Source organism: Mytilus galloprovincialis, chromosome 4 (assembly GCF_965363235.1).
Source record: "Mytilus galloprovincialis chromosome 4, xbMytGall1.hap1.1, whole genome shotgun sequence".
In the NCBI taxonomy this organism is placed as follows: Eukaryota; Metazoa; Mollusca; class Bivalvia; order Mytilida; family Mytilidae; genus Mytilus; species Mytilus galloprovincialis.
Genome location: NC_134841.1, coordinates 33,600,847 through 33,616,056, shown reverse-complemented (window position 1 = coordinate 33,616,056; position 15,210 = coordinate 33,600,847). Strand labels below are relative to the sequence as shown.

Below are 15,210 nucleotides of genomic sequence, written 5' to 3'. Positions count from 1 at the left end.
GTCACGTAGTTAAGGCAATGCATATGGGAAAATATCTGGGGATTAGTGTATGGAAAGCAATTTTAATTCCATAGAAGTATACATTAATGAAGTTTTTGATAACATTAAGGATTTTTGTTTACAGGAAAATTCATGTATACTTGTTTTATAGTAAAACTTATCCATTCAAGTATATAAAACATTTTTTTTTTTTTTAATCTGAAGTTTCATATGACTTTAAAAAGAAAAATATTAACAATCTTTTTTTTTTTTTTTTTAAGGAAATTTACTGATCTGAAGACCTGTATTGAGCCCTATTGGAATGACTGTAAAGAATCTACAGAAATACAAAGTGTATCTATGATGTTAGACTCCTATGACACTCTATGTCCTGAGAACAAAGGTCTGTACATTCTTTAGAAAATGACTCAATAATTTCTTAACATTTGAAGGAAGTATCCTATTTTTTCAGATCCTTACACATACTTGGGTATTGATTACAAATAACAGATGCAAACACATCGACATTGTTACATTACATGTACTAGCACATAGACACTGTACATTACAACTTTTCACACATAGACCTTGTACTTTACATGTACTCACGATATATTAAATGCACTGTACATTAAAACTTCACACGTATATTCACTGTACAATTCATTAACTCACACATATAAACACTGTACATTACAACTTTTCAGACATACACACTGTACTTTGCATGTACTTGGACATTTACTCACAAACATAGACACTACAAACTTAATGTATTGTGTTATAAATTTTCATAATTCATTATAACCAAAACTTTTTCATTAAAGTTTTACAGAAATGTCTTCACAACTCATTATAAATGTCTATTAAGCCTTATTAAATAGCTAAATATTATTTTTGAAATTTTTGTTTAGAAACTGAAGAGGAAATACATGAAATATGTACCAAACAGTTTAGACCAAATTTTAATACCAGTGCAAGTGTTTTACCTGGTGACATGATGACTGCATCCAATACTGAAGATGTGGCTAGCTGTGCCAGGGCATGTGATAGAAGAAATAAGTGTCTTGGTTTTAATTATCATAATGGTGGAACCTGTGAACTATTTTACCAAAATTACCTGACTACTGAAAAAGAAGGAGTAGACTTCTATGAGCGACAGTGTTACCCAGATGGTAATATTGTTAATTTACTGTTATTATAATTCAGTTGTAGCACTTCTTATTTGTTGTTGATAACAAGTGGATTCGAGTTAAATTTAAGCAACACTATGAAAAGAAGTGATAAATTATGTAAAGAAGCATATGATTTTTATAGTTTTTAGATAATATTGAATTTTTAACAAAAATTTTGATTAGGTTAATTAATAGTTTTGAAATGAAATAAGGGTGCCCTATAGAATTTGTGAAAACAACTCCTATATCTTGCTTAAAGTACTCTTTTATCCACATCCCTGCTTGACAGTTTGAATTTTGGAGTGAAAAAGACTGTGGACAATACATGACTGAATACTGTAATTTAGACACATCATCAATATTGGTATAAATTGACATCTGTTCAAAGAAAAATATGGCTTCTTTATAGCTCAGTTGTCTGAATTGTTTAGTAATATATAGATATATCTATAATACTAAAATAACGAGGTCCAATTTGTCAGCCGTCATCACGTAAAAACAACGAATCAAAGAATACAACTTTATATATAACTATATAGTACAAAGGTGTAGATTAAAAATTACACCACTCCAGGCCCATTTGTTTTCCACGTAATTAATATTGCCAATAATTAAGAAGTTCCGGGTCGAGACCAATACCGATACCAAAAGTATATTCACCTGTTCCGCATCTGACAGGCGCACCACCAAACGGTGTATTTAGGATTATGCTATATACACGGGTCATAATCACAGGGTTGACACTACTAAATTCAATCATTGTCAAATTGTTACCCATTGTAGTATTTTAATCAGTAAGACTTTCTAAGATAACAATACGAATACTAAAAATCTGGACTTAAAATAAGGCGTATAGGTACAGTTTTGAATTTTTTAGCGGGCATGACGTAAAACAGCGAATCAAAGAATTCAACTTTATTTATAACTAATATAGGACAATGCTGTTGATTAAAAAATACTCCATTCCAGGACCAGGCCAAAATAAAAAGATTGTATGTTTGCCCAAACGCGACCGACCCAAAATAAACCCGCCGACTCGAATTCTTTTTTTGACGTTTTTTTGTAGAATTTTTTTTTTTCGGATTTTTTTTGGGTCCGCTCCGTCATCGTACAAAACTTAATGTTTGTCATCTTTGCGTTTGAAAGTAACTGTGAATAAGATTAAAAGAAAGAGTATAAGAGACGCAGTTAATCGATATTCGATGTTCTCTGTTTTTATCTTCTGATTTAACGAACGTAAAGAAGTAAAACATGTGAAGTGGCACAGTTTTTTTTACGCTGTAGTTGTCTGTACTACCAAACCCTTACCTATATGCTCAATGTTAATTTCATCGTGTTATTGAATAACTGATAAGAATATTCAGGTAGATTTGTTCAAAACCATGTGCAATCGAATATTTTCAATGTTATTCTGACAGGAAATGGATCCGGAAGTTGCAAATTTACAATCTTGCAAGAAGATTTTGTTTTTACTGAATAAAAAGGAATTATTTCTTGATAAATTGTTGTCTTTAATGATAATCTTCCTTTATTATGTAAATTAGATGCCCTTTTATTCAAATAGTTCAAATTTACAAGTCTCATTAGACAAGATCAGTACGTTGCTGTTTGGGAGAATTTGATAAAACTATAATTGCTCACAGAATCAGAAATATAATCTTAACTGAATGTAACTCCTTCTGAATTATTTATTGCAATATAAATATAAATCCCTTTTGACAAGAGAAATCTGACTTTTGTCAGAAATATTTTTTTCACATGTGCAAAAGTAAAAACATGTTATGGACGCCATATTGGATTTTTATACGAATTTGTGAGGAAGCCTCTAGAACCATGACCTAAAAATAAAGTCTTCAGAAAACGTTAACTTTATGCAATTATATTTTATCAATAATGATTATTTAAAAAAATTTAAACTTGATTATTTAAAGAAATAAAATTATATTAAACAAATAGGGTTTTTAGTTTGGAGATTCTACAGAACATGCTTTGATCTATTTATAGCCAAATTAGTTTACCTGTGTGATAATGTAAAATATAAATTTTGTTTTCAAAACATAAAAAAGACACAAACTAAGGATGATAGATAATAATTCATATAAATATTTGAGGACATTTAATCTATTTTAATAGAAATAGGATTTAAAAACTACAAACAAATTTAATCATTACATAATCAGCTGATATTTTTTTTTGCACAAACATCGTATTGATGGAACTGTTGAAAATCACTTCATAAATCCACCAGCCCTTTCACACAGTTAGCAATTGTCAGGGTTATAAACATCTCAGGATACAAATCATATAGTAGACTAATTTATTTATAGAGGTTTTAAATTCATGGCTTTTGGTTGTCTCTACAAAGGTTTGACAGGAAAAAAAGATATACTGTTTTAAGATCTTTTAATATTTCAAATTTTGATATATAAAAAAAAAAAAAAAGAATTTGCCTACCTACCTACCCACACCTAGTCATCATGGGTCGGGTTTGGGCAAACTGAAATATTTTTAATTGTGGCCCCTTCTGTTTTCCAAATAGTTAATATTACCAATAATTGATAAGTTCCAGTTCGACGGGTTCAAACAGAAAGATTTGAAAGCAGAGAAAACTGTGTATCTTATAATCGGCATGACTTTATCAGATGAAAATACTAATACTAAAATAAGGCTTGTGCATAGTTATATACTTTAATTCAGTCACGGACTGTGATATCACGGGTGTGTTCTAGTATATACATGTATATATAAACATGAAGTTTTATTTCTTTCATGTTAACTGAAAAATTAAAACCATGTATGCTACTAAACTTAAATAAATCTTTAAGTTTCCTACATTGATGGGTGAAAGGAAAATGAGTTCATTTGTAATAAACTACACTTCACTCCTTCCCAATATCATGAATATGTTATATAATGTGGTTATTTTATTTTTCAGACAGTAAAGATATTATACAATCTACTCACGTTGCTAAAGTAAAGATCAGTATTCCTATAACTGCTAATATGGGTCCTAAATCTGAGTTATTGATATACTATGTCAGAGAAGATGACGAGACAGTAGCTGCTACATTAGAATTCAGTGTGGAGAACTGTTTCGATAATAAGGTTGGTTAATATGATAATAAGAAGTTTTGGTATACTGCAGATTAATATTTGTTGGATACACATTTTCATGGATTTGGTGTGTACAGGTGAACCACAAAATTAAATCTTCAATAGGCTTGTCTGCAGACTTTGTCAAAACCACAAAACTAAATATCCAGGAACATATAAGTTTTCCTTAATCCACAAAAATTGGTACCCATAAAAATAAATGAATCCACAAACATTTAGGTTTTCCTTTATCCATAAAAATTGGTACCCATGAAAATAAATGAATCCATGGTAATTGCCAATAGACAAATTTTGAAATTAACTAAAGTTAAAATGAAGTGGATGTAAGCAATTATAGGTAACTGTATGGCCTACTACGCTATGGTACCTAAGGAAGATTTTTATGCCCCACCTACGATAGTAGAGGGGCATTATGTTTTCTGGTCTGTGGCTCCGTTCGTCTGTGCGTCCGTCCGTTCAGGTTAAAGTTTTTGGTCAAGGTAGTTTTTGATGAAGCTGAAGTCCAATCAACTTGAAACTTAGTACACTTGTTGCTTATGATATGATCTTTCTAATTTTAAAGCCAAATTAGACTTTTGACCCCAATTTCACGGTCTACTGAACATAGAAAATGAAAGTGGGAGTTTCAGGTTAAAGTTTTTGGTCAAGATAGTTTTTGATGAAGCTGAAGTCCAATCAACTTGAAATTTAGTACACTTGTTGCTTATGATATGATCTTTCTAATTTTAAAGCCAAATTAGACTTTTGACCCCAATTTCACGGTCTACTGAACATAGAAAATGAAAGTGGGAGTTTCAGGTTAAAGTTTTTGGTCAAGGTAGTTTTTGATGAAGCTGAAGGCTGAAGTCCAATCAACTTTAAACTTAGTACACATGTTCCATATGATATGATCTTTATAATTTTAATGCCAAATTAGATTTTTATGCCCCACCTACGATAGTAGAGGGGCATTATGTTTTCTGGTCTGTGCGTCCGTCCGTCCGTCCGTCTGTCCGTTCGTTCGTCCGTCCGTCCGTCCGTCCGTCTGTCCTGCTTCAGGTTAAAGTTTTTGGTCAAGGTAGTTTTTGAGGAAGTTTAAGTTCAATCGACTTCAAACTTAGTACACATGTCCCCTATGATATGATCTTTCTAATTTTAATGCCAAATTAGAGTTTTTACCCCAATTTCACGGTCCACTGAACATGGAAAATGATAGTGCGAGTGGGGCATTCGTGTACTGAGGACACATTCTTGTTTACCCAATTTCACGGTCCATTGAACATGAAAATAGATAGTGCGAGTGGGGCATCCGTGTACTTTGGACAAATTCTTGTTGGAACATCAATTTAATATAGTGGTGTTCTGATTTTGCTGATGTACAATGGACTCCATTGGAAATTTCATTTGAGAATATAACCACATCTTGAGAGAAAGGGATATTTTTTTTTAGGAAAAAGGGGGGGGGGGTCAAAATATTTAATTACAATCTTAATTCAGACCTGTATTAAACACGAATATTGTGTCCCGTTTTTGCCCCAACCATTCAGGGTTGGACCTGTGCAGTCATATCCAGCTGCGCTTGGCGAAGCAATTAATTTTTTTATTCAAACAAATAATTTTATTAGCATGTCATGATGTGATTATATTCTTGACCTGTCACTTTATGTGCAATCTATGATAGTTAAATATATAACATCCATTGTTTATCTTCTCAATCAGGTAGAAATGAAATTTGACCAGGATACAGTTTACCCTGGCAATGAAGTGAATGTTAACTTAAAGGCTGCTCCTGGTTCCCTTTGCTCTGTTGGTGTAGTGGACAAAAGTATAAATTTACTAGCAGGAAACCATCAAATTACCCCAGATCAGGTTTGTTTTAACTTTTTTCTAATATTAGTACATGTATAAATCTGCAATTGCAGATCTTTTCAAGTACTGTAATTTCATAAATGTTTACGATGTTTTTATTATTGGGAGAACTGCGACTGGATAGTTGTGAAAAACAGAAACTGGGATTTAAAACTTTGAGGAAATGTCAATAGTAATTTTGAATTTTATTCATTGTTCAAAATTTGCAATAAGTCGTGCAAAAATTTCTGAATTTACCCCCCCCCCCCCCCAACAAAAAAAACAAAAAACAAAACATATTTGAAAAGAAGATAATACCACAGACTAATCCAAAATTTCTCAGTCAACAAATCACCTCACAAAATGCTGAAAATTAATTGCTGTGAACCACTCCAAAAATCTGGATGGAAAAGTGCTGAAGAAAGGTACATAGTTACTGCTGCACTAGTGACGCCTGTCAGATAACTCCATAAAAAAAATCCATTAATGAAACATATCAACCAATAACAGATTGATCTTTGGTGTTTATCTCACCTTGGAGATTATCACACTTTATAACCATTATACATTTCAATCAGCTATTTCTAATGCTTGATCATATGCTATCAGTTCCTTAATGTTCAGCCATCTACCTATATATATGCATCAAATTTAAGATCCCTTAGTGTACAATTCTTTATAACAGTATATGATAATTTTTGATTTTGCAGATTTTTGGTAGATTTAAGGAACCCTACATGTACACATCTTACTGGCAGGATGATAAAAATTACTGCGATGAGAAGACACATTATGATGAAAATTTATATGTAGCTGGTATATATTTTTATGCCCCACCTACGATAGTAGAGGGGCATTATGTTTTCTGGTCTGTGCGTCCGTTCGTCCGTCTGTTCGTTCGTTCGTTCGTCTGTTCGTTCGTCCGTCTGTCCTGCTTCAGGTTAAAGTTTTTGGTCAAGGTAGTTTTTGATGAAGTTGAAGTCCAATCAACTTGAAACTTAGTACACATGTTCCTTATGATATGATCTTTCTAATTTAAATGCCAAATTAGAGTTTTGACCCCAATTTTACGGTTCACTGATAGAAAATGATAGTGCAAATTTCAGGTTAAAGTTTTTGGCTTCAGGTTAAAGTTTTTGGTCAAGGTAGTTTTTGATGAAGTTGAAGTCCAATCAACTTGAAACTTAGTATACATGTGCCCTATGATATGATCTTTCTAATTTAAATGCCAAATTAGAGTTTTGACCCCAATTTTACGGTTCACTGAACATAGAAAATGATAGTGCAAATTTCAGGTTAAAGTTTTTGGCTTCAGGTTAAAGTTTTTGGTCAAGGTAGTTTTTGATGAAGTTGAAGTCCAATCAACTTGAAACTTAGTATACATGTGCCCTATGATATGATCTTTCTAATTTAAATGCCAAATTAGAGTTTTGACCCCAATTTTACGGTTCACTGAACATAGAAAATGATAGTGCAAATTTCAGGTTAAAGTTTTTGGTCAAGGTAGTTTTTGATAAAGTAGAAGTCCAATCAACTTGAAACTTAGTATACATGTTCCCTTTGATAAGATCATTCTAATTTTAATGCCAAATTAGAGAATTTATTCCAATTTCACAGTCCTTTAAACATAGAAAATGATAGTGTGAGTGGGGCATCCGTGTACTGTGGACACATTCTTGTTATTTAATGATTTGTAGTGGTGTAAACTATGCTTATTAGTTTATGCATGTACTGTAGATTTTTTTCATTTATTTATTGCAATGTGCATCTGTGTAAACCACTAGTCTAGGTATAGATGGTGGTCTAAAATGTACAATGTGAATCGTGTTTGCATTGATTGTCATGAAGATAAAGCATTTATCAAAAGATGTAGCTCTTTTTCATTGTTTGTTATTATAACAACATCATTAGCATATAACACATGAACAGTACACAGTTCTTCATCACATATTACTATTGCGCAGTCAAAGGATTTAAGAAATGTTACTGAATCAATAATATACAAGTTGAACAAAATGGGTGTCAAGGGACATCCTTGTTTTCATCAAACCAGTCTATGATGTAGATATGTCAGTGAACTTTTCTAATAACTCAGTTTTTAGTAAAATACGAGAATCGATGAGCCCAATTATACTTTGTTTATTAATTATCTATTGTGTTGTACCATCTGAGCTTTGGTATTGATGTGCTTTATATTAATTTTGCAAAATGTCCGTAAAGGAGTAGGTTCAGTAAGGGCTGATTTTGGGTTAAAACTTCAGGGTCATCTGATGAAAGATTTTGGGACACTTTTTAAACTCTTTTAAAAGTGTCTACTTTAGTAGATTCAATTAGTTCATGCGGAAGATTTGAACTAATTTAGTCATTAAAGACTCAAATCAAGCTTAAAAATCTATCAAATATGCCATAATATGTCACTTTCTAGATGGTTCTCAAATGCTAAAATTGTGAAGATTTCAGTAATTTAGCATGACTTATATAATTAATAATGCTAGCACCCAATGTATTTGCATTGTATTGTCAAAAACAGCTTATATTTATGTAACAGAAGTATTCAACTTTCCAATAAATAGCTAAAAGTTTACATTCAGGGTTGTGGAAATGCTATGCCCAACTCGCCCGACTCGTACATTTGAACAACCGGACAAGTAATTATTTTTGTCTTGGTTGCCCGTGGACAAGTAAAAAAATATACAAGACAAAGTTCAAATCCAACAAAAACATAAAATTAATTTCAACACGTATAAAGATGTTTAATTTATGTAAAAGAAACCAATGTTCAGCAAGTAAAAACATAATGTTCATAATGATAAATATTACATGATACTGGAAATAGATCGATTACCAAAATAAATAAAAATAAGTATGTCAACCCGAGTCGCATATTATTGCATTGGCTTTGTCCATTGACCCGGGATCGTCGATAAGGTTTTATCCATGATTTACTGGAAGTGTCATTTCTTTAAATTTTGTATCGAGATTCAGATTGATAAATACTTAAAGAAAAGGTGGGCAAGCAAGACAAAAAGAGTCATAAGTCGAGTAGAAAACCTTAAATGCAAATGGAGGACACAGAGTATTTAAAAAAAAAAACCGGAAGAAATAATTTCAGACGTCGTGGATATCAAATTGCCCCTGGCTATCTATTCGGAAAAAAAAAGTGTTTGTCTTATATATAGATGAAAGGTCAACATTATTTGTTGTCAAAGTGGAAAATAGAAGGGACGCTTTAATTGCCCATCAAGACAATAATAAATAATCAAGAAAAAAACAAGGGTGTCAGTTGAGAGAAACACCACAAAATCAATAGTTTATCTATTATTTAGTTTACATTTCTTCAATCACTGTCCTCAAATTTAGTATATGTACCTACTGGCCACAATTTGTATTCAAAAACTGCTGTAAAATTGTCCTTTACATGTCATTTCATTGGTTGGTTTGCTGTTAGGTTTCTGTCCCATTGATGTTATAATTAACCCATTTCCTACTTTCCTAATTTTTTACACATATAAACAAATAGATTTCATTTGTTTGTGATGCACAACAGTGCTAAGTTATAATCATATATTAGCTAACAAGAAATACTTAAATATTTATTGGGATCATCAGGGCAAGTAATTTTTTTCTGGACAAGTAAAATTTTAGGTTTCACTTGCCCGGGGACAAGTGCTCACAACAAATATTTCCACACCCCTGAAATTCGAACAATTTTGTAAAACTGCAATATTTTGGGGCCAAAAAGGGGTCTTACTGGACCTACTCTATTCCATTTCATAATTACATCTTTGCATTTAAACCCAGGTTACAGTGCAACTCCTTCTGGCAAAGATTTCCTCTGACATGTATCTTACAAAAGGTATTTCACAAACATGCATCATGCACATAGCAATCAAACCATAATTTCTTTTATAGGAGATATATTCAATTACAACTACAGAAGTTACGAGTCAGACAGTGTTGATGCTGTACAGGCCTTCAGGGTAAGTCGTGTTGGTTTTATTCAAACTAAAGATGCACAGGCAGGCAAGAAAGGTTTCGTTGTAAATGTACATGAAATTTTTGGCTCTTTGGTTTGATAGGAATGACTTTTATTGCTAGGGTCAAACAGTTATTTTTTGCTACCGTTAGCGTCAAATTGGTTAAAATTTTACCCTGATTAGTCCCCTTTTCTGGGAAAATTTTGGTTGATTATAAAGGGAACCACTGAAGCATGGCCGGAGTGGGCCCCTCTTCGGCAGTCAGTGGGCTCCCACTTATGAAAATTTCTGGATCCGCCACTGAAGTAACTTTAGTAGTAAACTTACATGTTATAAACAAGTACATCTTCCCGTGTATTTTTTTTCCTTCCCCACTGAAATGTGGAATGGGGGACAGAGAGAAAAACTTGGTGTCTGTGAGTCTATCATGCCTGCATCCTTCCATATTGGTGCGCTATGGCCTATATTCCTTATCATGTTAAAAAAATTATAGCAAATGTCTATCAGCATTGTTTCAGAAAATTACAAAATCAAAACAACTTTTGTCTATGGGAGTTATGCCCCTTGATAATATACCCATTTGGGAATCTTAGGCCTACATTTCTTGTTAGATTAAAGCATCTCTGAGAAGTGTCTAAATCACTGTCATTTAAGTATTGTTAAGAGTTATTGTTACAAAGAGTTATTTGTTTACAGTGATATTGTTTGCCTTAAAATAGTGGACAATAAAGGCTTTTTCCCCTGGGGAAGAATCCCAATTTGAAAAAAAAAACGGCTTAAAATTATTCCCAAACAGTGCAGTCTCAGTAGTAATTGTTCATTAATACAAACTGAAAAACACTCATTTAAACATTTTTCATGTCTAAAATGACTATATCTGCTGTTTTGAGGGTGTATTTATGTATCATTACTGACAAAAAGGGGTCTTATTTCAAAGCAGGGTTTGACTCTTGAAAGGGGTCTGTAAATTGAAGTTTCAGTCAAATTCATGGCTTATTCTAATTTTCCCAATTTGATGAAAATTACGCATATTTTCCCAATAAAAAAGGGTAGAGGTAGTTTTGAAAATAGCCAACAATATCACTGGTTTAAACATAAGAATCTTAAGTCCCGACCCATTCTAAAGACACTCAGTATAAAGGATCTGTTCAATAAAACCATTGTTTTTATACGCCTGTCAAAATTTTGACAGGATGTATTATGGTATATAAATGTCCGGCGTCCCTCTGTCCGTTCGTTCCTCTGTCTGTCCGGCGTAAACATGTCACACCTGCAACTTGAGAACGACTTATCCAAGTTTCATGAAACTTAGCATAGTTGTTTCTTATGATGGTCAAACGATCTGTATACTTTTTGGTGAAAATAAGATTAAATCTTTTTGAGTTACAGGACTTTGTAACTAAAACAGGGGGGGGTTCACATGTTGTGCCATATCTTAAAAAAGATTTATGATTATTGCTTATAATTTTACACACTTGTTAGTTTATATATTAATCTAAAGATCTATATAATTTTTCACGATGATTCAAAATTTTATTTTAGAGTTATTGAGCTTTTCGTAAAAAAAAAGGTGGTTTTCACATGTCGCACCTTATGTCAGAAACTATTTATGATTATTGCATAATATTCACACACAAGACGACGGGCGTATCATGTGCTCATGGCGCAACTGTTTATTAACCTAATGCACAGCATTCAATCAACACAAACATATTTTTGCATGTCAACTTCATTAAATTTAATGGTATCTATTTCAGAAAATGAATTTAGTAGTATTTACAGACCTGACATTACAGACAAGACCCTGTAAACTGCAGGAACATAGACCTGTGTATTATTGTAAGTATTTTTTATGTTGAAACCGTATATAACTGATTAAACTGTTTGATATTTACAGCTTCAAGTCAAAAATAAAAAAATACATCCTTCTGAACCAATATTTTTACATGTCAGTGTTAATATTCCAAGCATTTCAAACCATTATTAACATACTATATAGTAAAATATTATTTCCATCATTCATCGCGATGGGAAGTCGTCAAGAACACAGTATTATTTTATGTAGGGGGTTCACTCGATACACGCAAATTTTTATTAGTTTTAACTTCAAGGTTATTCGAGCAAATTTATTAAATAATTGATTTTTTCTTTTTTTTTTACTTAACACCGAGCTCATGAGGGTCTTATATCTGATCTTATTGCTGTGTCCACAATTATTATTCTACGTATTTCACCTGTATCGGTGTGGACAATTCCATGTTTATATCACATGACATTTCCGCGGGAAATTCTTCTATTGAGACCGTAATGAATGGATGAAAATTTGGATTAATGCATCTGTAATGTGAAATATATTGTTCTCTGTGTATATATTTTTGATGAATTGATGATCACATTTTCTACAACATAGTTAGATGTCAGGTTTGTACACATTTAGTCTCTATCCTAGTCTATAATCAAAACTGAAGCCAGTTAACTGGTGAAGGGATATATGTGCTGCATAATCCCATCACATTTCAACCAACAAAAAACTATTGAATATTTTATCAGCTGATAAACACACAGTTTATTTACACTTTAGTGTGTCTAAATGACCTACATACACCTTATCGCAAATCCCGGCTGACCCGGCCGCTTGAACTTTTGACTCACTTTTCCATTGTGACGTCAACATTTTACGGGAAACTGTGTGATATCCAGTAATGTGTGTTGTCGAAAAAATGTAAATAAAAACTTTAATGTCAGACAAGTAAATACCGATGCAAACTGTATAGCACAAGAGAAAACAGAAGACTTCAAGATGTGTAGGACGGAGAATCCAACCCAATATGTCACTCATGCAGAATTTAAAATGGGCATAGACAATTTGAAAAAGGAGTTCAAAATGGATGTTGAAGACATCAAACACGATTTAAATGAGATAAAAGATCTGTTTAAAACAGTGAAGCAAGAAAGAGAAAATGTTGGTCCGTTAAATAGACATAATGTTAGGAAGAAAGACCAATTTAATGCCAACAACCGCCACAGAGTAAATACATGTTACTCGTGCCACCAAGAGGGACATTACAGCAGAGATTGTCCTTTCTCAAGAGGAAAAAGAGGGAAACCAGAAAATATGAATACTTTCGGAGGAAACCCGCAGTTTGGATTTACAAGTCAGGATTATCAGAAATAGTTAGGACTATATATCAGATAAGCCTACACTGGCCAAATATCAGAGTATTTTTGTGAAGATTGGGATTTTTTATAATGTAGTTATGAAACTTGTGTGATTTTTTTTTTTTTGTTATTGATAAAATGTAAAAAGAGATTTATTGTTTGTTAAGTATATCGTGGTATTGAAATTGTTTTTCAGATTTTCAGAAAACCGGTGATTTTTTGTCAGCATCTGGAATTTGATGGTCCTATTGGCGTTGTTGTCTTAATGCAGTAAAGATTGTTTGATACTATTTTGGTGGGAAGCTGCTTTCGGTGGGTGTATATTGACAGTTGGGATACTTTAGGTGCCATTTTTGTTATGGTGCGAGAATAAGTTAAGGCTAGTGATTAGTCTAGATTGCAATATACATTTAGGTTACACCATGGGTATGCTGAGCTATAGTCTACACCATTTTAGATATTTCTCGGGGAATACTGATGACCATTTTTTATTCTTTTGTACTAATTTTTATGCTTATGTTTGTATGGTGCATCAGTATCGAAGATAGTGTATATATTTATACACGGTGGTACCCTTGACTGTGGTATAGTACTAGATAGGACATCTGTAGGCTTATAGTTTATAGCCGGTTGTTTAGATGAAGTTTAGCTTCATAATGTTTATAATTCCAGCGTCTGATAGAATGGAGAATCTTGGATTGAATTTTAAATGAAGTATATTAGTGCTGTAACTGGATGGAAAAAAAAATAGAACTTTGTTTTTTCGTGACACTTTACTGTTATATAGGTATAAGAGAAGATATTCATACTTGGAAGAAAATTTTAGAAAAATGTATTTTGCCTTTTAAAGTATAAACAGGCGCATTAGTTTGTTAACACAGACATTAGTTTCTATGACATTAACAGGCGCAGTAGTTTGTTCATGTATGTTTAATTTTGTTTTATTTGTATGATAAGAGGATTACGTACGTATGAATATTGTGAACAGAATATTTTTAAATGTATCAGTTGTCAGAGTTGACAAGACCATATTTCGAGGACGAAATGTATTCTGGGGGAGGGGCAGTGTTGTAAATGTGTATATTGGTTATTTCCAAGTAAAGGAATATTGTTATTATTGTATTAAGAGAGTTTATATAAATTGTCAGAAGTTATTTCTAGTATTTAGTATATTGAATGAGTAATTAACGTACGTTTTACTTTATGTTATTAGCTGTATCGATAACGTCGTATATGGCGCAACTTTGTCATGTATTGTTCAGAACGTTACCGTTGGGTCAATATTTTAAGCGTGAACCCAAAAGTGTACATTTACGAGTTTTTAACTGGAAGAATTAATATATCTAGATATGTTTATTTATAAGAGTGTTTGATTATAAGCATTTTGAGTCGAGGACTCCTATATTTTATGTAAGCGTTTTACGTTATGTTACGTTATGTTTTTCTTCCTGCTTAGAATATTTACTTCCGGTAATTTAAAATAAATACCAGTGCAACGTCACGTTCGTCAGTCTTTGCTGTGTTTACTTTTGGCTTGCAGCAAGGCTCATCCCGGGGGTTCCTAGAGGTAAATAGCAGCGCATTAGCTGTATGCCTCGCATTTTATATTACAAGTAAGGGTTATAATTTAGAGGTAAGAAGCAGCGCAGATAGCTGTATGCCTTGCATTTTATTTATATTGTCATTGAAATATTTAAGATAATTCCAGTTGACCCGTACGAAAATACACGAGAAAGAATATTATTTAAGTATCTTCGCCCCGTATGTTTATTGTCGAGCCTTCGACTTTAGTCGAAAAAGCGAGACATAGCGATCCTACATTCCGTCGGCGTCGGCGTCGTCGTCGTCGGCGGCGTCCACAAATATTCACTCTGTGGTTAAAGTTTTTGAAATTTTAATAACTTTCTTAAACTATCCTTGAATTGTACGAAACTTGGACAGAAGCTTGTTTATGTTCATAAGATAGTATCCAGAAGTAA

The 15,210-nt window shown here is 32.7% G+C and overlaps 1 protein-coding gene across 5 annotated transcripts in view; it reads left to right on the top strand.

Annotated features, from left to right (window-relative positions):
• LOC143071936 (alpha-2-macroglobulin-like) overlaps positions 1 to 15,210 on the top strand; it is a 92,182-nt gene that overhangs the window by 35,586 nt on the left and 41,386 nt on the right. For all 5 annotated transcript variants that reach the window (XM_076246636.1, XM_076246633.1, XM_076246635.1 and 2 more), the window contains 7 exons: positions 261 to 382; positions 894 to 1,154; positions 4,090 to 4,259; positions 5,967 to 6,116; positions 6,806 to 6,911; positions 10,008 to 10,075; positions 11,830 to 11,911. In XM_076246636.1, the coding sequence (XP_076102751.1) occupies positions 261 to 382; positions 894 to 1,154; positions 4,090 to 4,259; positions 5,967 to 6,116; positions 6,806 to 6,911; positions 10,008 to 10,075; positions 11,830 to 11,911 (959 nt within the window). The remainder of the gene's footprint in view (positions 1 to 260; positions 383 to 893; positions 1,155 to 4,089; positions 4,260 to 5,966; positions 6,117 to 6,805; positions 6,912 to 10,007; positions 10,076 to 11,829; positions 11,912 to 15,210) is intronic.